At 45.1% G+C, this 26,658-nt stretch overlaps 2 protein-coding genes across 2 annotated transcripts in view; one reads left to right on the forward strand and one right to left on the reverse strand.

The window, feature by feature from the left end:
- Positions 1 to 6,727, reverse strand: part of TDRD10 (tudor domain containing 10) — a 51,188-nt gene extending 44,461 nt beyond the window's left edge. The window contains exons 1-4 of the mRNA XM_061119867.1: positions 6,682 to 6,727; positions 2,727 to 2,755; positions 2,101 to 2,180; positions 1,116 to 1,174 (exon numbers count right to left, since the gene is read on the reverse strand). Of these exons, the coding sequence (XP_060975850.1) occupies positions 1,116 to 1,174; positions 2,101 to 2,180; positions 2,727 to 2,728 (141 nt within the window). The 5' untranslated portion in view covers positions 2,729 to 2,755; positions 6,682 to 6,727. The remainder of the gene's footprint in view (positions 1 to 1,115; positions 1,175 to 2,100; positions 2,181 to 2,726; positions 2,756 to 6,681) is intronic.
- A 953-nt stretch (positions 6,728 to 7,680) lies between these two features.
- SHE (Src homology 2 domain containing E) lies at positions 7,681 to 25,752 on the forward strand. Its single transcript, XM_061119868.1, has 6 exons — positions 7,681 to 8,335; positions 11,507 to 11,633; positions 20,194 to 20,523; positions 22,379 to 22,535; positions 22,978 to 23,097; positions 24,605 to 25,752. The coding sequence occupies exons 1-6, from the start codon at positions 7,736 to 7,738 to the stop codon at positions 24,831 to 24,833; spliced, it is 1,563 nt and encodes a 520-aa protein (XP_060975851.1). The 5' UTR covers positions 7,681 to 7,735; the 3' UTR covers positions 24,834 to 25,752.
- The last annotated feature ends 906 nt before the right edge of the window (positions 25,753 to 26,658 follow it).

Below are 26,658 nucleotides of genomic sequence, written 5' to 3' on the forward strand. Positions count from 1 at the left end.
TTTTTATGGTGAGTTACTGACACATCTTATCAATTATGTGGTTTGGTACTTGCAGGCAGTGGACATGGACTCAACTCCTGGCTGACCACTCCCAGAGTCCGTGTACTTGGCTAAGGAGGACCTCGTAGAACCTCATTTGCCTCATCTTCAAGATGGAGATACCACCCATCATGCAGAGCTATTATGAGAATTTTATAAAACCACACTAATGAAGGATTTAGCCTACTTCCTGGAGCATATCTGAGGATTAAAATATTGTAACAGTGTAAAAGGAATAAAGTACGACTTGGACAGAGAAGACTGAGTTTAGCTAACTGGCAAGCGGGCATGAGATCAGGACATTTTTGAAAGATGTGTGACATGCAGCAGGGACTCCACAAAAGTCAGTTTCTCTCATGCTTCATCTGAGACTGAGTTTGAGCACATTTTATTTTTCAGCATGCTGAGAGTGCCTTGGGCACATTATTTTGCATAATGTGAAAAATTTTAAATGCTCCAAAAAAAAAAAAAAGCCAGGGGATGCCTCAAATCAGGAGATTACACCTTCATTCTCTTTTCATCAGTAGTTCGAATGTACTTATTACAAATTTTAAATATTTATGTTGTTCTATAATTATTTCAGGTGCGGTGGTCTGGTCTCCCCAAATAGACAGGAAGATTCCTGGGGTCAAATATGGCTGTTTATATTCTACTCTCTGAACACACAGCTACTGACTGAACTGGTTCATTTCAAAGTGAAATGAGCATAGTTTTTTGACTGATACCCCACGGCTCCCTATGATCAAAGAATTAGCAACTGAACCCTCATAAGGCCCCCTTCCCAAAGGGAAGCGGCCTTACTGCAGCCCTCCATTCCAAGCGATGAGGAGGGTGGCCACCCACCCAGGTCTACACGGATGGCTGGGTACAGGATGCTTCATGCTAAAACTGGGAAAGCCCAGGGCAAACTGTGAGCTGACTGTGAGTTGGTCAGCCTAGTCACCAACTAGTGACTGCCTGCATATTCGTAGCTCTAAAATACCCTTTAAAACCGGTAAAATTCTTACTGGCAGGTTTAGGTCATATGGAGGAAGCCAAAGAAGATGAGAGGCAACCATGCACAGACTGAGGCATACCTCAGAGATATCCAGCGGGAGATTGCCAACATACACTTCTGTCTCTCTTTTCTTGAATTCTAAAATAGCAAAAAAGAAAAAAAAGGCAGGTGTAAGGTTGAAGGAGTTAGAGAAGTTAGAACATGAGCTAAATGACGCATTTTTCTCAATGTTAAAACATACACACACATTCCCCTTCAAACATTACTCCTCCATGAACAAAAAATAGTTAAATTGCATTCAACGGGTCAGCAAACACTTTCCAGTATTATGGGAGTGGTTCCAAGTTAAGCACTGGCCTTGGACATTACTGAATTCAAGGCAGGAGTGCAATCTCTGGGGCAGAAGAGGCAGGGAGGACAAGGAGTCATTAGCATACCAGGAATCCAGTGCTTTCAATGGGGTATTAGTGAAGTTTCAAAGTTAACAGTCAGCCTAAGGAGGTGAGGAAGGGGATTAATGCAGGAGGAAGGTGGAAGAGAATCCAGGCAGAGAGCATAACACATGCAAAGGCATGGACACAGGAAAGGGCCCGGCTTGTTTGGGAGTTTGCATGGGGTGGGGAATAGCTAGACCAAACGCTGCATGTGGGTGAGCAGAAAAAGCGGGGGCAAGAAAGGCAGGCCAGGCCAACTGCTGAAATCACTGACTGCTTCCCACAGCTCTCAGGGGAACCCGCTGGCTGTGAGAGGAGGGAAGGATTTAATCAGAGAGCTGGTATCAACACATCTATGTTTTAGGGCGGTGCCACTTTGGAGATGGTGGAGAGTGAAATGGAAAGAGGCAAGGATTAGAGTATGGGGTGAGAAGCAGCCGACGCGACAGTGACTGTGGGTGGCAGGGAGACACATCCACCATGTGAAAAGAAATGTGGGGCTGACTAGAGCAAGGACAGATAAGGTGGATGCCAGGTTTCATGCCTGAACAGAAATTGAGTAGATTAACTGGGATTCAGGTTACTGTCTGAGGGTCCCAGCACCAAACACCACCCCCCAGGCTAACTCACTTGGAGATTTCTGCTCTTCCAACACGCCATTCTCCCCAAATACTTTTGCAGAGGGTCGGAAGTCACTGCTGCTCCAGGACCTGTCAAATGCAGGACTTAGCATTGCACCTCCCAAGGCCAAACTCCAGTGAAAGGAGTTTGGACATAACAAGCAGGGCCTTGCATAAGCCTCCATACTCTCTTCCTGACAGAGGGTTTCCCGTCCTCCTTCCAGACTCGGGTTCCAAGCCAGGAAGCCCTCCACTGGACTTTTTTAATCCTTAATAGTTAAAGCAGATTCCCCAGTGGCTCAGCAGTAAAGAATCCACCTGCAATGCAGGAGACACAGAAGATGCAGGTTCGAACCCTGAGTCGGGAACATCTCCTGGTAAAGGAAACGGCAACCCACTCCATATTCTTGCCTGAAAAATCCCCATGGACAGAGGAGTCTGGCTGGCTACAGTCCGTGAGGTTGCAAAGAGTTGGACAGGACTGAAGTGACTGAGCATGAGCATGATGGTCAAAATCAACAGGCAAGAAATGCTGAGGTTGACTCCTAAACTCTGGGCAGGACAAGGCAGGTGGAGGAGGAAGAGAAGGCTGCGGGTGGAAGGAGGCCTGTTTATCAGCAAAAGGAAGCAACTTACATGCTGCAGTTTCTTTCCAACCGGATCTCCTGCAAAGCCAACCAGCCACAGTTTTAGAGGAATGCCAGATCAGTCACCACCACATTGCCGAATAGGTACTGTGGCAGGCAGAGTAATGTTCCCACCCCCAGCAAAGTGGTCCACATCCTAATCCCCAGGACCTGTTAAGGGTTCTGGTCACCAATTCTAATGTAAGGGGAGCAGTTTTCCCACACCATCAAGTGATGCTCTGGACGCCAGCTGGGTGGCCTAAAATTCAACTCGATTCTGACACCATCTACCCAGAGATAGTATCAATTTCACAGACTAAGGGATCAGTACCACAGGACTGCCAACCTCCCTCCCCACTCCTTCAGATGTCGGTCGCCTGCAAATCCAGATGGTCACCTGTGCTTCTGACTGACCAGTTATAGACCAGAGGTTCCCACAACCTCTTCTTGGGTTCCATCAATTTGCTAGAGTGGCTTACATCTCAGAGAATCATCTTCCTTACTAGATTACCACTTATTTTAAAAGGATATAACTCAGGAGTAGCAGATGGAAGAGATACACAGGGCAAGGTATAGGGAAAGAGCAGAGAGTTTCCATGCTCTCCAGGTGCACCACTGTCCCCAAATCACTACAGCAGCAGTCCCTAACCTTTTTGGCACCAGAGACCAGTTTCACGGAAGACAATTTTTCCATGGATGGGAGGGTGGGGGTGGTTTCAGGATGATTCAAGCACACTACACTTATTGTGCACTTAATTTCTATTATTACATCAGCTCCACCTCAGATCATCAGGCATTAGATCCTGGAGGTTGGGGATCCCTGTTCTACTGTGTTCACCAACCCAGAAGCTCTCAGAGTCCATACTTTGGGGTTTTTATGAAGGCCTCTTGGCAGAGGCATGACTGATTAGCCCTTCTTCTATCCCCAGAGGTGGGGGGTGGTGGGAGAGATGAGTGTAAATTCTGACCCTCTAACCAGTCAGCCCCCATCCTTAGGTTACCTGGTGCTTCCTAAGGTCACCTCAACATGACAAAAGACACCTTCCCACCTTGCCTCATTTAGGAAATTCCAAGGATTTTAGAAGCTCAGTGACAGAAACCAGATGAAGATCAAATATATATTTATTATGAATCACAATATCACACCTATGAATATGATTAATTACATGGCAAGGGGGAAATAAAGCTGCAGATGGAATTGAAGTCGCTAATCGGCTGACCTCAAAATACAGGGATTATCTGTAAGGGCCTAATGTAATCACGGGAATCCTTAAAAGTGGAATAGGGAGGCAGAGAAGAGAGTCAGATAAACAGACATGACAAGAAAAGGAAGACTAAAGCAATGAAATATGAGAACCAAATTACTGTTGTTGGCTATGAAGACAGAGGAAGAGGGCCATGAACCAGAGAAAACAGGTGGCCTCTAGAAGCTGAGAAAGGCAAGAAAACAGATTCTCCTCGGAGGCTTCCAAAAAGAATACAGCCCTCTTGACACCTTGATTTTAGCCCAGTGACACATGTGTCAGGCTTCTGATGAACAGAATTGTAGGTTGTGTTGTTTAACCCACTAAACAAGTGGTAATTTGTTATGACAGCAAATAGAAAATACAGGTACTAGGAGCAACTTTAAAACCACAGCTGCCTCTGCACAGTGGCCACCTGTGGAGTTAAAACAGATGCAGCTGAGTGCAGCCCAGCGACCTTGGGCATGTCTTACCTGTCAAATGGGAATCACAACACCTATGCCAGCGCATGGAAAGATGCTCCACCTCACTAATTACTAGAGAAATGCAAATCAAAACTACAATGAGGTACCATCTCACACCAGTCAGAATGGCCATGATCAAAAAGTCTACAAATAACCGGGACTTCCCTGGTGGTCCAGTGGTTAAGAATCCACCTGCCAATGCAGGAGACACAGGTTTGATCCCTGGTCCAGGAAGATCCCACATGCCATGGGGCAACTAAGCCTATGAGCCACGACAACAGAAGCCACTGCAATGCAAAGCCCATGCAAAGCCCAATGCAAAGCCCACAAGTGGAGACGAGCTCCCATTCACTGCAACTAGAAAAAGTCCATTATGCCCAGCAATGAAGACCCAATGGAGTCAAAAATAAAAATAAATAAAATTTTAAAAGTCTACAAATAACAAATTCTGGAGAAGGTGTGGTGAAAAGGAAACCCTCCTACACTGGTGCGAATGTAAGTTGGTATAGACACTGTAGAAAACAATACGAAGGTGCATCAGAAAACTAAAAATATAATTACCACATGATCCAGAAATGCTACTTCAGGGCATCTATCTAGACAAAACTCTAATTCAAAAAGACACAGGTACCCTTATGTTCATAGCAGCACTATTCACAATAGCCAAGACATGGAAACATCCTAAATGTCCACAGACAGATGAACAGATAAAAAAGATGTGGTACATATATATATACACTGGAGTACTGCTCAGCCACTAAAAAGAAGGAAATAATGCCATTTGCAACAACATGGATACAACTGCAGAGTATCACAGTAAGTGAAGGAAGCAGAAGGAGAATGACAAGTACCATAGGGTGTCACTAATACGCAGAATCTAAAATATGACACAAATGAACCTATCTGTGGAACAGAACCAGAATCATGGACAGAGGGAGGTCGGGGTTAGCAAATGTAAGCTTTTATACATAGAATGGATAATCAACAAGGTTGAACTGTATAGCACAGGAAACTACACTCAATAAACAAACTATAATGGAAAAGAATATTTCAAACAAAAATGTACATGTGTATAACTGAACCACTTCGCTGTACAGCTGTAATTAACACAACATTGTAAATCAGCTGTAAAATAAACAAACGCCAATGCCATAGATCACAAGGGTGAAGGGAGATAAAGCACTTGCCATGAATTACGAGCTCAATAAATGGCAACCACTGTGCTTATTTTTATAGAGTTCATTGGCACTTTTCTATGATGCTTCAGAGTAATACTGTCCCATTCTACTGATGGGAAGGTCAAAGCAAAAACGGCATCAGATGATTTGATTAAGGTTATAAGATACTGAGGTAATTCAGGTCTGTGACCTCAAAGCCTTGGTTTTTTCAAAATCATTCTGAAGGAATTTTTTTCTTTACTTCAGGAGAAACAAAAATGAAAACGTTAAATTTTAAAAGAACGTAGTAACTCTGCTTTGAATTGTTTCCAGCTGTAGAAAGAAACTGCTCTAGTAGCAACTAAATTTAAATTGCGCTAACAGTGATTAAGATAATTCAAAGGCTGAAGTATTGATGAATAAAAACAGAAAGGTTTGTGGGCAGAATCAGGCTACAGGTGTTACTCCCAAATTCCTGGTAATCCCTGGAAGTCTATGGGCTTTAGAACTGAGCAGGCAACAACACTTCCAAGCAAGGGCCCAGCATAAATCTTTCAAGGATGCTTTTAAGGACCTGCCAGGTGCTATGCTAACTAAACGGCTAACGCACAGTTTCATTTAATCCTCACGGAAATTCTCAGAACTTGTCATTATCAGCCCATTGTACAAACGAAGTCCTGGAGGCTCGGAGGCCGTAACCAGGTAGTCTGAGAGTCCATTCAGTCTCCACGGTTTGTAGTGGATTTAGAACATACTGCATTAGCCTCAACAGCGCTTTCAGTTTTTTAAGCTAAAAAGTTTTCAAACTACTTCGGAAGGGAGGAAGATGGCAGAGGCGTCTTTTCACGTAAAGTGCCCCGCAGTACTGCACAAAGTGCTCTCCCCATCTGCACGAATTCAGTCTCTACGGTCCACTCCCAGCCGCCAACCCCACTAAAAATTAGCTCTTCCCCCAGGCCAGAGCAAGCGACAACGTCCGAGGGGGAAGATTCGCCCCCCCCACCCTGGAGTGAAAATGAGGGGTGCAGTTTCCACAAGTGCCTCCCGACGCCCGCTACTCCCCGTCCGGCAGCCCGGGGCCGGGAACCAACAAACCATACCTCTCTTGGGCCAGGTGCGTCCCGCCAGCAGCCCAGACGCCCAGCCTTCGCGCCTCCTCTCTAGAAGCTCCGCCTCCTCCGACGCAAGCGGGGCGCGGGGCGGGGCCACTCCTCCGCAGCCAATCCCCCACCGCGGCTGCAGCCCGATGGGGCGGGAACAGCTGGGTGCTCTCGGCGCCGAGCCAGCCGTTCTACCGGGGACCGTAGCTGCACCGGCTCCTGGGCCAGTGCCCGCGGCCTCTTCCCCTGCTTTTGGTAGGCACTCTCCCACACACATCCCCAAAATATGCTTGCAGAGAGAGTGGAGCGAGTGACCGCGACGCACCTCTAGCTCTTTTGGAAGTGGAAGAGCTCCCATCCTGGGTTGGAGAGGTGCACGTGGCGCACTCGGGCTGAGTTTGAAGACAGCGCCTGGTTGAGACCCGCTCGGTAGTGATGGGGAGCTGCTTGTGCAAAAAGTGGGAGGCCCTAACCACGCGGGCACAACCAGTAAAGCTGCTGCTACCTTCCCCTGAACATGCACCCCCAGACCCGCCTCTACAGAGGCGCTGACCCCGGCGCCCCCGGATCTGGGCGGGAGGTGGCGCGCAGGGAGGCGCCAGCCTCGGAGGGGAGGGGCGCGCAGAGGGGGCGGTCGGCCCGCTGGCTGCCCACCGTCCGTCGCGGTGCCGGGGACACTCCCGCCGCCTCCGCTCCGTCCCCCCTGGTCCCCGGGAGTGTGGGCAGGGCTGTCCCGGGGCTTCCGTGGGCCCGGCCTCTCCCACTTCTGGAGGAAAAAGCAGGGGAAGCCCCCGGCGCCCGCCGCCTCCGGAGAGCCGCGGAACCCCCGGCCGTGCAGGCGCTGAAGACGACCTCGGGCGGGGCCCCGGTGCGTCGTGCCTGTCGCCGTCCGTGTCCGGAGCGGCGGCCCGCGTCCGCCCGCTCGGCGCCCTGAGCCCCCTGCCCCGGGCCGTAGGGGCCCCACCCTGCGGGGCGTGGGCGACGGCCGGCCGGGGACTAGCAGAGCAGCCGTCGCGGGGCCTTGCCGCGGCCTCCAGCAACCCAGCCCCGGGGAATGCAGTGGCCCCCGGTCCCTGGCGCCTCTCCGTGTCTAAGCTGGGCCTCCTCGCTCGCCTGCTCCGCGGCCACGACGCTCCTGAGCCGCGCCGGCCGGGCCCCCCTCATGGCGGCCAAGTGGTTCAAGGAGTTCCCCCTGAACCTGAAGACCGTGTCGGAGCGGGCCAAGCCCGGCGGCGGGGGAGGCGGCAAACTGCGCAAGAACTCGGAGGCGGGCGGCTCCGGGCCCGCCCCGGGCAAGGGCCGCAAGAACTCGGCGGCCGAGCTGGGCAGCGGCCGGGCCGGGGTCGGACCCCCCAAGGACAGCCGGCTGTCCCGGGATAGCCTGCAGGGCCTGATTCAGGCCGCCGCAGGCAAAGGCCGCAAAAACTCCCGGACCACCGAGGAGGAGCCCCACCGGGGCGCGGCCAAGAGCTCAGGCTGCAGCACCTACATCAACAGGCTCATCAAAGTGGACACTCAGGAGAAGAACGGGAAGAGCATCTACCCCAGCAGCAGCAGCAGTAGCAGCAGCAGCAGCCCTTCCTCCGCGTCCTCTTCCCCTTCATCTCTGGGCCCCGAACTGGACAAGGGCAAGATTATTAAGCAGCAAGAGACGGTAAGAATACAGTCTCCCTTGGACCACCTCTACCCTGCTGAAGCCTAACCGTGGGAAGGGAGCATCGTGAACCCGCTGAACTCTAGGGTTTTTTTATACCTCAGAGACGATGAGGATGTATTTTCCCCTTCTGCCATTGATGACCGCTAAGTGACCATTTAAAATCATTTGTTTGATCTTGAAAAATTCTTATTCTAGCCTTGGGGAACTTGACAGAAATGTACTTGCCGTTTAATTTTGTTATCAGTGTAGAAGAATAATTGAATGAGACAATCGGGTGCTTTGTTGAATTTGACTCCCTTGTAGATGTTGTATATTTTAATTTAGAAATCCAGGGGAATTGCAAAGCTAGACTTGTGTATAACTTTTATTCTTCTTATGCATAAGGAATGGTCACCTTTAAACTGGTTAAGTATGAATTTTAAACCTCCAGGGAATGGATTGGCCACTACCCACCCTCTCTGCTGGAAACTCCATCATTCCTTGCACTTTTACCCAATATAGTTTCTCCACGCTTCACTAGCACCCCAAGTTTACAGCCCTTTCATCCATCCCATTGGAGAAGGAATTGGCAACCCACTCCAGTATTCTTGCCTAGAGAATCCCGTGGACACAGGAGCCTGGTGGGCTGCTGTCCGTAGGGTCGCACAGAGTCAGACACGACTGAAGCGACTTTGCATGCATGCATGCGTGCATTGGAGAAGGAAATGGCAACCCACTCCAGTATTCTTGCCTGGAGAATCCCAGGGACAGAGGAGCCTGGTGGGCTGCCATCTATGGGGTTGCACAGAGTCGGACACAACTGAAGTGACTTAGCAGCAGCATCATTCATCCCATGAACATTTGCTGTGCAGAGCCATGTAGGATAGGGGGCAAGGAGCTCTAAGGGCTGGGACTGTGGAGGATACAGAACAGGACAAGGAAATGCCCTGAAGGAAATTACAGATCAGGAGAGAAGGTGTTTCCTGCTTCTTACATGCCAGAGGTTTTCTGGGTACTGTCCAATGTGAGATAGTTAAGAAGTGTGAAGAGACCCACTTCATTCGTACAGAGATGAGTTGGGGTTTTGTTAGTTTTTAAAAAGAGAAGAGAGGAAGCTCACACCCAGCTTTCAGACTCTAGCCCAGGTGATCACTTCCCTGTCATGTGAACTTTCTCTTGTCCAGGCTTCAAACATGCTGCCCACCTGGGTGGGGTCAGGAGCAGGTAGCACATACTGTGTGTGTCTGCACTGGCCCTTCTGCTCATTCCTCCGTTTATTCTGTCCAGGTATTTACAGCATGCCTACCCGAGTGCCAGACACTGGTGGGATAGTTTGGGAAAATGGCCAGCTCACCCAGACATTAGTCAGTGGTCTCTGGGTGTGTTTACCTAGATCATAAGCACCTGGCAGCCGAGTGCTGAGTACCATGCTTCTTGCTCCTCGTTGTACCTTGGGGATGCAGTATACCTGAACAGGCAAGCAGCATGGGGTGATAGAGTGGTAACCACAGTCCTCTGCAGTGACTGCCCAGTTATTTTCACGGTCATTGCTTCTCGATGTCTGAAGTTTCTTAGGCCATCTCCTCCCAGGAAGAGAACTCTCATCCAGGCTGTGCCCTCCTCCTCACTTCTCCCCATTTATCTGGATTTCTTTCCCAGTCCCAGTGGCACATCTCTGTGAATTCTTTGGAGAATATAATCAGAGATTGTATGAAGGGCTGGGCTTCTTCCCTTAATTTTGATTCACCTTTGGTTTTTATTCCTCTCTTTCTCTTTAACTGGAATACATGCTTTATTTATACTATCCTAGCTGTTTATTTGTGGAGCCACATTGATAATAGGCGAAGTGCTGTGCTTTTTAAAAATGAATGTTTCTTGGGACTTCCCTGGTGGTCCGTCCAGCAGTTAAGACTCTGAGCTTGCACTGCAGGAGGCAGGGGTTCTTACCCTGGTCATGGAACTAAGATCCTGGGTGCCTTGCAGTGCAGCCCCCCTCCCCCAAAAAAGAATATATCTTTTCTCCATAAAATTTCCATAAAACTCTTCCTTCCTGAGAAGTACCTGTCAGACTCAGGCTCCCTAAGTCCCCACATTGTCACTCAGCTGCAGTACAGAACTATTGCACTCAGACCACCTTCCCAGGCACCTTCCTGTTTTGGGAAGGATGGATGCTTTCTGTTACAAATACGGATGAAAACTTCCCTGGTGGCATAGTGGATAAGAATCCGCCTGCCAGTGCAGGGGACACAGGTTCGACCCCTGGGCTGGGAAGATTCCACATGCGTCAGAGCAGCTAAGCTCGTGCTCTACAACTTCTGAGCCCACACTCTAGAGCCTGCGAGCAACTTACTGAGCCCGAATGTCGCAACTACTGAAGCCTGTGTGCCCGGAGCACCTGTGCTCCACAACAGGGGAAGCAGTGAGAAGCACTTGCACCACAACGAAGAGTAGCCCCCTTACCGCAACTGGAGAAAGTCCACGCACAGCAATAAAGACCTAGTGCAACCAAAAAATTAAAGAAATTTAAAAAACTATCTGATTATTGTCTATGAGAATCAGTGTGTCTAGAAATCATTGAACCTAGAACCCCCACAGTACTGTTTAGCTCTGACCTGTTTCTTAGTCTTCTTATTATGAAGCTATTTCTTTAGAGCTGTTACAAACTCCTTGAGGACAAGAAGGTGATCTTGGTCTTATTTTATTCCCTCTCAGTACCTGGCCAGTGCCAGTGGACGTGCAGTATCAGTGAGTGATGAGCCGACTTACCATGGCGATGTTGCTCAAATAGTTGGCATTTTAAAAAAAAACAAAATCACAGAAGAGGTAGTAGACCAGTTCATTTTCTTCTACTCTAAAGGCATAGATATCCTCCACCCTCTGCCATCCACCGTGCCACACTTTTTAACCAGTAAATGCCTTTTTGCTTGGGGAGAGAGAGGGAGGTGAACAGAGCCTGGGGGGTAAGCAGGAGAGCTTGAATGGATTGTTGCCGATCAATTATACTACCAAAATAAACCAGATGTTTGTCCAGCTGGGTGGATAATAATGTGATCAAGTGCAAAAGCTCTTCAGAACTGGTTGGAAATTTTGAACTCTTTTGGGGTCTGCAGGTTTTTAGTAACCTTTTCTGATATCACTGTCCTGGTATGTGATAATCGTTAGCAAATTCCCTGTCTGGTTTTCTTACAGGTCATCATTTTAGAAGACTATGCTGACCCTTACGATGCTAAACGGACAAAAGGTCAAAGGGATGCAGAGAGAGTAGGGGAGAACGACGGTTATATGGAACCCTATGATGCCCAGCAAATGATAACAGGTTTGTAACCAGGAGCTGCTTTATACTGAAATCTCGCACCCAACTTGGAATGTAGTAAAAAAATAAATAAATAAGAACCAGTGTGTATTTGGGGAAGAGAGGTGAAGGAACTTTATCAGATCCTCCTGCAGGGAAGAAACAGAAATTAGACCCAAAACTAAAGTCAGAATATCTAGCTAACATCCTTAATGGTATTGTATCCTTCAGTTTTAGAATTTGTGGGGGGTCTTTAAAGTTTTTCTAATTCTATGCAAAGTGACACTTGTGAATTTGCAGATCTTCTCAGGATGTCATCTCCAGTTTTCAGATAATTTAAATACACCTCTTGGCCACTGTCAAAACTTTGACATCCATAACGGGAGTCATAAATCTGTACCAAGGGGGAGTAATTCCGACTTGTAAGTTGAACAAACACTCTTGTCATTTTTTTTGGTGTCACTCTTTTCCTTTTATTCATAATTCTCTGAAGTTGCTGTAAACAATACTTAAACTAATTATTTAGATTTATTTGTGAAATTTTAGAGTAAGTTTTCTTTACTCCATAATGAAAAACTGCCGTTTCTAAGGGCTGACTCGAGGGAACCTTGTTCACATGTCCTGGGTTTCATGCCTGGGAAAGGAATAATTGGTCACACATTAAAGATCTTGTCTCTTCTGTTTAAAAACAGGTTGAAAGGCTGTCACGTGGGCTCCATAAGCATAGTCTCAGAAAAGTTGAGCAGGAGGGTAACCATAGCGCCCTGGAAGGGTCAAGACAGGCTTCAGAGTGAGCCGGAGCTGCAGCAGGAAAGCACTGCTCTCTTTCCTGCTCTCTGCTCACAGAGATAAGGCATCGCATCTGGGGAGGGTGTACCCTGGCCAGGCTGTGACCCTGAAGGTCACTGGACTGTGACCTCTACTGAAATCTGTGAATGAAAGGAAGTGAAAACTTAGAATTCTAAAAAATATCAGAGACTTGAAAGGAATAGGGGGAAAGATTTTCTTTTACATAAAACTGAGGGAAAAGCTTTTCTGAAAAAACAAAAAGAATTAATGTTTTGCTTTAGTTCACTTTTCTTTGTCCTTTGGTTTTTTTATTCCTCTTTTTCTTTAATTGGGATAAGGTGTTTGTTTATATTATCTGAGGTTTTGAAGGGTTTTTGTTTTGTTTTCTTATGGATCCACACTGATCGTAGGGAAAGTACTTTGCTTTTTAAAAATGAATAATTTCCCCTATATAATCCTCACAGAATCCTGAAAACTAGGGGACACTAATACTACCCCTTGGTACAGGGTAGAAAATAAGACTAAAGAGATTCTGAATCTCATATAAGATGTTCGTAAGGCTCTTTAAGAGACAGAATATGAATTAGAACCCAGATCTTCCCACTCCAGACTGAATGGTATGCTTTCTACACCAAGGTGCCTGCCTCAGGACACATTCGAAATGGTATATGCAAAAGCACTTTAAACTTTACACGTAAGTAGCAACCCACTCCAGTATTCTTGCCTGGGAGATCCCGTGGACAGAGGAACCTGGTAGGCTACACAGTCCATGGGGTCACCAAGAGCCCCCACGACTTAGCAACTAAACAGCAAAAAGGCATCTTTCCACTCATTCTCACAAGGAAAGTTGTATTTAGAAGTCAAAAGTTTGTATGTACGTAACTTGTTGCTTTTCCAAAATAAATAAATAAAATTTTAAAATTAAAAAAATAAAAGTCAGTGTCCAATATGAAATAAATGTAATAATAGTAGTAGCTAGCATTTAATATTGGAGCACAGATTAAGTCCCAGGCTTTGTTTTAAACAGTTTATAGGAATAAATGTATTTAGGAATGCAATACTAATACATTCAATTGGAGAATAAATTCAAATTTATTAAAAATTTTAATTACTAACTCTTAAGAATTATAATTTTTTTCCCTTTGCTCTTTTAAAAAATTTTATATTGGTGAATTTTAAAAGATACTTCATTTAAAATAAATATCACAAAACACCTACTCAATTAATGTAGAGGATATACCTCTTATTCTACACATAGGTTACACAGTTGGACAGAATAACAGGAAGTGAGTTTACCAGAAGCTGGAAATAAAAGATTTGCTACTGGGTGGGTTTTATTTTCTTTTTTTTTTTTCCTTTTACCTTTTTTGTTCAGTTTGCTCCCTGTAAGGCTTGTCAAAGTCCAAGTTCAGAAATGTCTCATATTTCTTGAGAAATCTTAGGGGAATAAACAAAATTGTTTATTTCAGAATTTCTGCAGAAGATAGGGTTCTGATAAATATAATTTAATTGTGGAGCTCCCAATTTCTGTACTGCCTTTTTAATACCTGTGAAGTGGGAGTAACATGCCTGATTTCAACATTGTCTTGGATATATAGAATAGTGTTCATGATGGTATTTTGTAACAGCCAACAAAACTTTCCTAGGCATTTCTTTGCCATGATCCAGGCCCTACGCTGGGCTCTGGGCATCCAAGGAACAAGATGCACAGGTCCCGGGTCCTTGTGAACCTTACAACCCAAGGGGCAAACAGACCTAACAGCAAAAAAGACATCACTGAGAAATGTGCTAACTGCCATGAAGAAAAGGATGAAAATCATGATCTGCCTCAGGAAACAGAGGAAGGAATAGAAATTAAGGGGCATTTATCACTTTCCTATGGCCAAGTAACTGTGGGACCCAGACTCCCCAGATTTCTCTCTGCCCAAAACTTTGCTCTTAACTTTTAAAAGCTAAAGATTTATAAATTTCTGAGTAAATTCTCACTTAGATTTATCCGAAGGATTGTTTCATGAAAAAGGTAGGACAATGAATATGAGGTGATATTAGTTTAAACCTGTTGTTCTTCTGCTAAATTTGCAGGAACATTTTAGCTAAATAATTAGGAGAAACGTTCTACTTAATTTAGCATGATGAGTTTTTTCCACCAAATTAGAACATTAGCATTGGGAGAGTTTTTCAAAGTTTCCTAAGATGAGCCATCATTCAGCATGCGAGTTCCTTCTATAACTGATTATCACACAAGTTGAGTGTCTCCTAGGTGCCAAGTTGCCAGATTACCTTACTAAAATCCTACTTTCCTGTGTGGTAGGCGTTAGAAGTGTCTGATTTACAGAGGAGGAAGCTAAGTTTCAGAAAGATTCAGTAACTTGTCCCTGTTATACAGTTGGAGAGTGGGGGTACCAGGTCACCCAGCACCCTTTGGTTTTAGTTACAGAGCTCCAGCCACAGAGTATCTTTAAATTCTGGTTTTTGCCTCCAAATGGTATTATTGGTTGGTATAGATAGTCCAATCTAAAGGAGAACCTCCATTTAAAAAACTGTCCATTATGGAAAAAACAGAAGGCTTTTTTGATTTACTTATTTTGTCTGTATTTTGTTTGTTAAACTTAAGTTTCAGGACTTCTGATTTATATCTGCTTTTGTTCAGATATTTAGATTTGTTTGATAGGAAAATGTTAATTTTAAATCAAAAGCTTGAGCACTGATAAAAGATCCCTATTTCTGATTCTAAGGGGAACATGGAGCCTTATAGGGCTCTAAGCCTGATGTTTTGAATACATGTTTTGAATGGACTAAGGGAAAAGATATGTTACAAAAATTGTTACTAATATTCTACATTAAATCTTTGAGGCATAAAGTAAGATATGATAGAGAAAGCAGGGGCTCTGGAGGCAGTGGGCTGCCCCGCTGACTACTGCACAGCCTCAGTTTATTCATTTGTGAAAATGGGCTAACATCTCTTGCTGCATTATGCTGAGGCTTCACTGAAATGCAGGTGCAACATGCCTAGTACATGCATCCATGGAAGATATCACGATCATTTAGACACTTTGGAGAGAGAATTCCATTTTCAAAGAGAATTCTTAACAAGTATGTTGTTGTTGTTTAGCCTCTAAGTTGTCTCTGACTCTTTTGTGACCCCATGGACTGTAGCCTGCTCGGCTCCTCTCTCCATAGGATTTCCCAGGCAAGAATACTGGAATGGGTTGTCATTTCCTCCTCCAGGGGATCTTCCTGACCCAGGGATGGAACCCCGGTCTCCTGCATTACAAGCAGATTTTTTACTACTGGGCCACTAGGGAAACCCCTGAACAAGTATAGGGGACTATTAACTGCTAACTAGATAATTTAACAAACAAAGAAAAGTCTTGGTCTTCTGATGTTTTTAAATATAAATGGCATAATTATGCACAGCTACAGTTGGAAACTGAGAAGGGAAAAATTTGGGGCCCATATTATGTTTCTCGGCAACCAGTTGCAGATTTGAACTGGTGCAGGTCAGGCCTCGGTTCAGCCCTTGGTGAAATGGGTGTTTATCTGTAGCCCGTTGGCTGCATTCTGTTGTCTGCCGTGGTAAATGGCCTCTATCGGCAGAGCCAGGGTGTAGCTTCCTCTGGCCATTTCCTCCTTCTCAGGCCCGTTTCCTCTCGGAGCCAGCTCTGCACGTCAGGGGCTATTCTCCCGCAGGAAGGGTCGGCGTGCAGCCCTGCGATTGTTTGTTTCTATGGCGCCTCAGGTTGGGGGCAGCCAGGTGCTGGAATGGACTCTAAGGTGACTCCCCTTGAAGGGGCAGAGAGGCCTTGTGCGTAAGCCCTTTTTTTCCCTCTGATTAAACATTGTTTTAAAAGATGATCGTACTCCTCATATTTCACCCCAACCCCAGATCATCCTGGGATGGAACATTCTCAACTGTATGCCTTCCAGTGTTTTTCCCAGAGCTCTAAGTGTGCACTAAGATAGAAGGAATACAGAGCCCTCATCGTAAAAGTAAAACCCAAATACGTGTGAAATAAGAACTCAGGATTTTAATCAGGGTACATCATTTTAACACAAACTCATTGAAATTTCCTGTGAACAGGGCTCCTTCTATCTTAAGGTTGGACTCAACTCTTTCTCCATTTAGTTCAACCCGGACGGATTGAGGTGAGGACTTTGGGAAAGGTTTCCCCAGCCTGTGCCAGTCTAAACAGAGAATAAACTTAGGTTTTGATCAGAAACTTTAAAATTCTAAATTCATCCTTTAAATGCCTTTGTGTTTTCTCTTTCCTAGTTCTGTAGAGAAGTTCTTTTTCAAAAATTCCAGGCTTATCTTAATTGAACCAAGAGCAGAGTGTGTTTTTTTGTTTCTTGTTTTCCATAACGCCATCTAGAATAAGCAGTGAAGAAAAAAAGCTGTTGCTTGAAAGTCAAGAGGCTTGGACCGGAGATGTTGGAAACCTCAAACAACCCGAGGCACCTTCCTGGCCTGGGGGTGGGGAATGGTCCTTAGCTCTCACATTCAGATGCGGAGGTTTTCATTCTAGGAGAATCCTTCTTCTTGGGCTGGGGCTAGCAATGATGAGATTAGTCCTGGAGAGCAGGAGGAAATGAGGTGGCATGGGAGTGGGGAGTGCATCTCAGGCTTCTCTTCTTACTAGAATCACCTGGGGGAGCTTTTACAACTCCGACTGCCAGATTGTTGTTGTTCAGTTACTAAGTCATGTCTGACTCTTTGCAACCCCGTGGACTGTAGCCCACCAAGCTCCTCTCCATGGGATTTCCTGGGCAAGAACACTGGAGTGGCTTACCACTTTCTTCTCCAGGGGATCTTCCCAACCCAGGGATGGAAGCCGTGTCTCCCGCTTGGCAGGAAGATTCTTTACCACCGAGCCACCAGGGAAGCCCCCCTAGCTCAGTTAATCAGGACCTGTGTTGATGGGACCCAGGCATGAGTCTTCATTAAAGCTACCGCAGGTGATTCTATGCACCAGACCTGCAGTTTTATAGGATCCAGCTGCAGTAGGGGGCCCCTATGCAGCAGAATTATAACCTCATCCTACAAGTAAATTTTGCCCCTTTGAATTAATGTCCTGATTTTAATAACTTTTCCCTGCAGTGTTTCATTTACCATCCTTTCCTTGTTATAGAAGTCTGATGGAGTCAGTGGTTCTCTCCGTCACCATGCCCATTTTCAGTTACTTGTAGAAAGTTTCACTTTCCTTTGTTTTTGTGGCATTGTAAGTCTCCTGATCCTCTTCTTCCTTACCTGACCATTCCTTCTCAGTCTTTTTTTGGTGACACTTCTTTTATCCAGCCTTAACTGAAGTCCCAGATTCTGCTTTTGATCCTCTTTCCTTTCTCATCGGCCTCCTTTTCTCTGGTGATTGCTTTCATTCTTACAATACCAGCAATGATCCATGTGTGAGTAACTCCTTGACATGTACCTCTGACCTTCACCTCTCTGCTGAGCTCCAGATGTATATTGTCACCTGCCCGGAGAAGTTCTAGAACTCCTCCCCCTCCCTCCCTCCTACCATCCATCATCCAACCATTATTTAGCACAGCTGTTTCCTACAAAGTTAAACAAGACATGGGGGTCCCTGGCCTGGCAGTCTCCACCAAATTGGAAGTGCAGACACATTGACAAATAAATCCACACCCTTTGAGAGAAGTACAAGGTGAGAGTGAATTGGTGAAGTGGTACTACCGGGGGGAGTTGGGGCATTGGAGAAGGACGGTCAGAGAGAGGAGATGCTAGGCCAGACTCCAAAGGATTGGAAGATCACCAGCACACCGTGGGCATAAGACATTGCAGTGTGCAGGGAACTTCAGAAGTTCTGTTTGGTGGGAACAAAGAATTGGATTTCAGTGGGGACAGGGACAGGGTGCTGTTGAGAGATGAAATCAGAGAGGGAAGTAGGCAGTAACATGACTACAGAAGCTGTCCCGTGCCGTGCTGAGCAGTTAGCACTTTGTAAGTGGACAGTTGAGAGCTTATGGGATGACAGGTGATGAGATGTTTGCATTAAAAAGGTCCTCTTCACTGTGACAGGGTAGGCAGACTAAAGGCTTTCTTGTGGGCATTTAAAGGAAACCACAGCACAGTGCTTGAGTTGGCCTATCGTAGCACTGGTGGTAAAGAGTCCGCCTGCCAATCCAGGAGACATGACGTGGATTTGATCCCTGGGTTGGGAAGATCCCCGGGAGGAGGAAATGGCAACCCACTCCAGTATTCTTGCCTGGAAAATTCCATGGACAGAGGGGCCTGGCAGGCTTCCGTACCTGGGGCTGCAGATTGATTCGGACACGACTGAGCAACACATGATGCCTCTGGGCCCTGAGCTACTCAGTCCCCAGACTCTGCTGCTGCTTTCCCACTGTGGCTCACTGGCTGGTTAGCCGGTGGTTAGATGATTTGCATCAGATATTTTGCATTGATTTCTAGGTTTCCATTCAGAGCATACCTTTATTCTATCTTGTGCACTGTGTTGGAGTTCTCTTCCAGCAAAAAAAAAAAAAAAAAAAAAATACATATATATAGTTATATAGTTGTTAATTATATACAATTATAACAATTATATAATAATTGTTACTGCCTGTTTAAAAACTTGTAATGGTTCACTACTGTATACAGAACAATCGAAACTTTTTAATTCTGGCTTTTAAAACTTCTCCACTTTGGTGCCTGTCCTGCCTTTTCCAGCTGCTTCTCCCATACCACCTCTCCTCTCCTGGTCTTCTGTCCTTTGAACTTCTCTCTTGATTCCCTGTGATGGGAACAAGCCCTTTCTCATTCCCACCTCCATATCTTCACTCAGACAGCTTCCTCCACTGGAAAAGACCTCTTCTATCAAAGTCAATGCATCTTCCATTTCTCTTCCACTTGGAGTCAATCCAAGTGTAGTGGCTAAGAGTATGGCTTCTAGAGCCCAACTTCCTGCTTTTGAATCCAGGCTTTGCACTTGCTGTCTTGAGCAATTTCCTTAAACTCCTTGTGCTTCAGTTTTGTCCTGTTATGTGGGGAACTAATAGTGTCCACCTCATAGGGCAGTTGTGAAAATTACAATGCACTTAGAAAAAAACTCTGTAATGCATGGGACACTATTGCTAAATGTTAGCTCTTGAGATATTATTTTTGTGGTTTTTTTCCCCCTAACTACTCTTTTACGTATTCCAGGAGATAGTGAAGGACAGGGAAGCCTTGGCATGCTGCAGTCCATGGGGTCTCAAAGAGAGTCAGACATGACTTAGTGACTGAACAGCATTCTGTCCTTGTTAGCCTGTTAAGTATTATTTGTAAATGCATCACTAGGTCGAAACCACCTTGAAGTCAAGAACTCTGTCTAATGAACCTAAATATCTTCCCCCGATGTATGTGGCCCAGCGCTTGTATATAGTAGACGCTCAATTTTTATTAAAATACTTTGCTCTCAGCTGCCTAACAAGACATAAAGCCTTTGAAGATGACCCATACTCAAGAGGAGACAGGGGGACCAGGAACTACGGAGCAGGTCCCCTGAGGCCCCTTCTCCTCTCTCCAACCACACGGCCCCAGAGGCAGGCCTGCCTTCGGTTGTGATTCCCCTAATCCTTGGACTTGATCCCGTGTCTGGCTCGGGACTGGCGGGAAGTTGTAGGGCCCTCCCCCCCAGCGGGGCCGTCATCAGCCCCGGTAAGCAACAATCCAGGTGTTCTCGGACACTTCCAACCAGACAGACCGGTCTGGTCGGAAGAGAAGCGGTGATTCGGTTCATCACCGGGCTTCCACGGTACATTGTCTTCAAAAGTATTCTGTGCGGTGTGTGTTTTTCAGAAATCAGACGGCGAGGTTCCAAAGACCCCCTGGGGAAGGCGCTTCAGCTGCTCGACAGCCCCTGCGAGCCCGGAGACAACGGCCCGAAGCCCGAGGCGCTGGCCAAGCGCCGAAGCTCCAAGGAGCTGCCGGGGAAGCCGCCGCAGCTCTACGACACGCCCTACGAGCCGGCGGCCGAAGCGGGCCCGTCCGCCGCCGAGGGGCCGGAGCGGAAGGCGAGGTTGCCCCCGGACGGCCACGGACGGCTGCCCCAGGACGACGAGAGGCCCGCGGCCGAGTACGAGCAGCCCTGGGAGTGGAAGAAGGAGCAGATCGTGCGGGCGCTGTCGGGTGAGGGCTGGGTCCCTGTCCCGCTCCTGCCTGCTTCCAGCTTCGCTGCTGGAAAACCCTCGCCCGCCCGTTCAGCCGAGGCGCTTTTCTTTATGTTCCTCGACTGCAAGTTTCTCTTTCCAAGAAATTCGATGACATGAGGATATAAAAATTTGGCTATGGTTGAAAGAAAAGGACTGAAGAAGACCCCTTAATGTTGCATGGGGTCCTCTATCCTTCTGGGCATCTTAATTTCCCTTTATCCTTGCAGTATGCAACTGTTTGAGAAATGCCTTAAATCACTGTTGGAAAAACCTTACCTAATCACCACTAAACGCTCACACATTGAGAGCATCTCCTTCTAACTCTTGCTATTCCTCCAACCTGTTCAAATTTCTGTTTTTAATAAGATGGCACTAGTGGATCAAATGGATTATAGGAGAGGTGGTTGGAAAGCAGGAGGAAGCTAGCTTTATTTTTCCTGTCGAAAATTCTCCTAAAGGAACCTGTTCTGCAGCTGTGAACCTTTTTAATAACTTAAGAGGAAGTTGATGAGTAGATTGTCAATAGATATTAAAGGTCAGTCTCCCTCCTGCTTCTCCCAAGACATAGTTTTTCTACTTATCTGGCCACCTAATTTCTTTTGCCTTTGATTTTTAAAGTTAAAGATATCTTTTCCCTGTAACAGTAAAGCTGTGCTTTTGATTAAAACTGTCACATGGAAAAAGGAAAAAAAAAAAAAACTGTCATCAATGTAAAGGGTGAATAGAAAAGGTAATTTGTTTGATAGCAAACATTTGAGTCTGGATGGGCTTTGCCCGGGGCTCACCTGTTAAAGAACCCGCTTGTCAGTACAGGAGACTCAAGAGACGTGGTTTCAATCCCTGGACTAGGGAAGATCCCCTAGAGAAGGAAATGGCAACCCACTGCAGTATTCTTGCCTGGGAAACCCCATGGACAGAGGAGCCTGGCGGGCTGCAGTCCGTGGGGTCGCAAAGAGTTAGACCCGACTGAGCGTGGGAGCGCTCACACATATTCGAATCAGGTTTTCTTTTTGTGTGCTTTAATTTTTTAAATAATTTTATTCAAGTATAGTTGATTTAGTGTTGTGTTAATTTCTGCTGCACGGCAAAGTGACTCAGTTATATATATTCTTTTTCGTATTCTTTCCCATAATGGTTTATCACAGGCTATTGAATATAGTTCCCTGTGCTGTTTATTAGAACCTTGCTGTTTACCATCCTCTACATACTAGTTTGAACATGCTAATCCCAGGCTCCCAGTCCTTCCCTTCCCCACCCTCAGGTCAGTTTTTGCTTTATTTTAGAATTATCTTCCACAAATCCCTACTGGTTACCAACTCCTGTGCTGCTCATTTTCTCTCTTTATCTTCTATCCAACCTAGATGTCATAGCATTGTTAAGACACTGTTAGTAGTTTCTATTTCTCAGTTGATTTTTCTCTTTATTATTTCCTAGTGAAAACTTCATTTGGTTTCATAGAATGATATACACTTTTGGAAGGAGTCATTACCCGAAACTCTGTTCAGTCTTTTTATTCTAAATATACCAAAAGGACGAGTTTTTTTAAAAGTATGTTCTGAAATATACTTAAGTGGTTTCTCCTCATGTTCTAAAACCATTCTCTATTAATGAACATCTCGCAGTAAAAGTGGCTGCATGTGGATGCTAGCAGTATGATCTGATATCAAAGAGAGCAGGAGCTCAGCTACCCCAGGGCCTTTGTAGTACATTTTAGCTCAGACTAAAGAAGGAGGAAAGCTGCTTTCCTAAGATGAGGCAGACAGGTTCTTTTCTTTGAGGTGTACATGGGTCATCTCAGTGGCCTCTGATGTTAAATGGAGTCTTCCTTCCAGTTCAGTTTGAAGGCTCTGAGCGACCTTCTGTCAAGGAGGAGCCACTGAGGCAGCACCACCGACAGAAGAGCTGGACCCAGAAGATCCTGAAGCCAGCCCTGGCTGACCACAGTGAGGGGGAGAGAGTGGACCCAGCCCTGCCGCTGGAGAAGCAGCCGTGAGTCTCCTCCCCAGACACACGTTGACACAGGGTGGCTGGGAGCTTGTTGAGAGCCTTGGTGGGGCACACTAGCTCATTTGAAGTCTTTCTAGTGTTGGCTTGTCTGGGTGGGGCTTATTCGTGAAAACCCATTTTCCAAGCCTTTGTGCAGAGGGGAAGATGAGTCCCGAGAACCCGATCTCAGATTCCATTCCCCTGTACAGAGGGAAAACTTTTTAAGTGACTCTAGCCCTGTTAACTCCCTCTGGGGTGACGGATAGGTTTTGTGATCCAGGATTACCCAGATCTCATTTTGTCTATTTTGAATGGGAAGCTGGATCTAGTCCAGGCTGTTGAGCTTTCATCAGAAGTTCATTTCCAAAATTGCTTTATTTCCATGATGCCCTGTCTAGATTGGGATCTTGATGCTCATGGTTTCTCCCCCTGCCCCATTTTTCAGTTGGTATCATGGTGCCATCACCCGTGCTGAGGCAGAGAGTCGACTACAGTCCTGCAAAGAAGCTGGGTACCTGGTTCGAAACAGCGAGTCAGGAACCAGTAGGTACTCCATTGCACTAAAGTGAGTATTAAGCACCCTGGGTTCTCCCTGTCTGGATGAAAGAGTGGGGTGCAGACTTTCCTGTCATGGAAAAATGACCAGGCAAAAAAGATACATTGGGTTGGCCAAAAAGTTCGTTTGGGTTTTTCTGTAAGATCTTACACTTTTTGGTCAACCCAATAATTTATATGGTCCACAGGGATACATGTTGACAGAAAATAAGATGTGTTTGCTTGGACAACAGAATATGACCTACTTTGTTAAGAATGCACAATTGGGGGAATTCCCTGGCTGCTCAGTGGTTAGGACTTGGCGCTTTCACTGCCGTGGCCCCAGGTTCAATCCCTGGTCAAGAAACTAAGTTCCTGCAAGCCATGTGGTGCAGCCAAAAAAAGAAAGAATTCAAAATTGGTGTTGGGTTAATGTCCCAATATCCCTTATGATAAAGAGGGATAAATATCCCCATTTCATTTCATTGTACGTTGATTAGTTTCTGCCTTATGTGATCTAAAGTAGGTCCTCTCAGAGAAATAATTTCTGATAAAAATAATAATTTCTAACAGGATAGTTACAGTCATTCTTTTACTCTCTAGAGGTGTTTGGGACTTTTAAGTAAATCAGAGATTCCTTGCTTGTCAAAATGCCAACTGCAATTTTGGTACCAGTTTCTTCTCTTGAAGAAGGAAACACTGCCTTGCAATGACTCCCCTGTCCAATTGTACACAGAACATTCATTTTTGCCTGGTAGGCTTATTCCAATAAGCCTGGTGTCATGGAAATTCTCCGTTGCTCTGCGAGTTCAGTGGTGCTATATTGGAGGATCATTGTCAAGAGCCCTAACAGCATTTCCTTCCTGAGGAAGCTGAGCCCTTGCAGCTGAAACAATCAGACTGGAGGGGAAAAGAGGTTGAGGGGGGAGCAACATGGCTCAGAAAATGGGATAGGCTACCAGATACACAATACCAGGAATAGCTTTGCTGTGTTCCTGAAGCGGGTGCTTGTGGATTAGATCTTTGAGCCTTCAGTGCCAGCTGTCATATACAACCAGAAACAGTGTTTCCAGGTTGGGGGGTAGGGGTGGAGGAAGAAACAAGTTTTATTATTATTATTCTTAATGTTTCCTTTGGAGAGGAAAGAAAGAGGAAACCTTTCACATGTCTTTTTAGCCTTGACAAAAGAGGTGAGTTTAAACCTCGCCTTAGTGGTCTCATTCTTGGGCTTAAGCACTAGTTTGGCAATTTGGGGGCAAGGAGGGACTGGACAATTTTTTTTTTTCCTTTTGGTCCAGTGCCTGATGACTTGTGTATGTTAAGGCTAAATGACCCAGGGGTGACACACATTTCGCTGAGGGTCGTGAAGCTTCTGTGTGCTCTGCTAGAGTGCTGAAAGCTCTTCTGTTTGTCTATAACGATTCCAGGAGTGCCTGGGAACCGGTTGACCTAGGAATCTAGCTGAGATTGTTTTCAGTCGGGAGGGATCCCTCTGCTCACTCATTCATGTCTTCTCCTCAATTTCGGTTTTGTTCCAGGACTAGTCAAGGATGCGTCCACATCATAGTGGCTCAGACCAAAGACAGCAAGTACACCCTGGATCAGACGAGCGCGGTCTTTGACAGCATCCCGGAAGTGGTACATTACTACTCCAGTGAGAAACTGCCTTTCAAGGGGGCAGAGCACATGACCTTGCTCCACCCTGTACACAGCAAGCTGCAGCAAGGCTCAGCCTCCAGAAGCCCCAGCGGGGCTTCTCACGCCTAGGAGGGCATCAGCGCCCGACCGGACTCTCAGGGGATAAGGCTGGACTGCACCATGTTTGGGAGGAAGCAGGACTCTTCGCTTAGAAGTCAAGAAGTCTTTGCCTTGAATCCATCCCATGACACTTGGTTACTGACCTGGGCCTTTTCTCCTTGCTAAGCAGGTCTACAGTGAGAAACCATAATGTACCAGTTGCCTCCACTCCCTGGAGTAGGGCTGTCTGTTTGGGGCGTGACCCTCAGGAAAGGTAAGTCAGGAGTCCAGAAATACTAAGGTTCTCCAAAAATGCACTAGTTATTCCCTGGAATACCTAATCTCTAAATAAAGCAACAAACTTGGCATTTATATAAAACAACAAAAAATGCTCAGACAGACCCAAAGAGCATGTAATATAAGACCGATTCTTGGGGAGAAGCATGAACAGTAGAAGATGAGTAATAGTGGACACTTTGGAAAAAACTACCTTTCTCTCTTGAGGGTCGTAGTTTCAACTCCAGAGTCCATAAAAATTCACAGTTTTAGAGTCTGGTCAAAGGATTATTTTGTCGGCCAGCCTTCTAAGAAAAGTTTGTGTTTTCTCAATTTCTGTAGATTTCTTTGGCAAATCAGTTATATAAGCATAAATAAGAAGGAAGATGCCCGTGATTTAAGAATCACCAATATAATTAAGCATTGGCAGTATTGCCATAATTCTGAATTATAGAATTAAATTGCAGAATAAGATACACAACAAAGATTTCATTTCTGAGTTTTAACAAATCTGAAAATTTACAAAGCCCAAAAATTGTTTTCTTATTGAATAATAGAACCTCTGGTCTCCTTTGTTTCATCTTGGTCCATTTTAGTAGTTATTGGAACAAGTCAATTTTTCATTTTTAGCCCTAAAATTAGATGTGCTTTGCATTTTAGAGTAACTATATATATATATATATATATATATATATATATATATATATATATATAGGGTCCCCTTATATATGTGTATATATATAGGATATGATTGTGGGAACTGGGTCTCTAAAACCTGCAGTTTCTCTCATGCTGTACAAAGCAAACTGGTTTGCACTATATTAAAATATTTTAAGAGACTGATGTTTTCTCTAACCTCTACTGCTTAAAGATATTAAAATAATATTCATAGTATCATTATCTTTATGATTTATTATGAACTTATATCACCAATGTACTTACTGTGAAAAAAAAAAAAAAACTGTGGAAATGGCATACTGTGAGAAGGCTACAGTGAGTGGACTCTGTAATGAAAACTGAGCAGATGCTTCTGTATTCTGGGGTTTGTAATTTGGTTCTTGAAACTGGTCCAGATACAAATGTGCTGACTGTCATCAATGAAAAGTTAACTTTTGTAACTAATGTTAAATACACAAAAAAAAGTTGATCAAGTTAACTTTTAGGAAAACATATCCTTCTGGTTATTAATTATCATTTTCCTATTAGGATTTAGAGATTAGTAAATATTCACATCTTTATTCAGTTAAGAATGTACCCAGAATTGTGTGATCTTTGTTTTTAAAAATTTGAAAAGAACTTTTCCTCACTGGATCTCAATGATTTTATTAGTCAAGGATATTCTGTTTTTTAAGTACTGATAGAATTTTTTTTTAATGTACTGGTGTATGTACTTTAGTACAAGATTTTTTTTTTTTTAATTTTTAGCATCCATAGTTCCAATTCCATTCAGCACATATTTATTTTCTTCCATATACAAATAATTCATTCTAGTAAACTTATTTTCAGCTCAACATTCTAGAGATTAAATCTTGTTTTTTTTTTACTTATCCTATAAAGGAAGTTCAGCAGTTATCCCAGT

The sequence above is a fragment of the Dama dama genome, chromosome 20 (genome assembly GCF_033118175.1).
Source record: "Dama dama isolate Ldn47 chromosome 20, ASM3311817v1, whole genome shotgun sequence".
Lineage (NCBI taxonomy): Eukaryota > Metazoa > Chordata > Mammalia > Artiodactyla > Cervidae > Dama > Dama dama.

Coding starts and splice junctions, on each gene's coding strand:
- SHE (XM_061119868.1), top strand. CDS start 7,736: ATGCAGTGGCCCCCGGTCCCTGGCGCCTCTCCGTGTCTAAGCTGGGCC. Junction 8,336..11,506: donor TTATTAAGCAGCAAGAGACG/GTAAGAATACAG, acceptor GTTTTCTTACAG/GTCATCATTTTAGAAGACTA. Junction 23,098..24,604: donor AGGTACTCCATTGCACTAAA/GTGAGTATTAAG, acceptor GTTTTGTTCCAG/GACTAGTCAAGGATGCGTCC.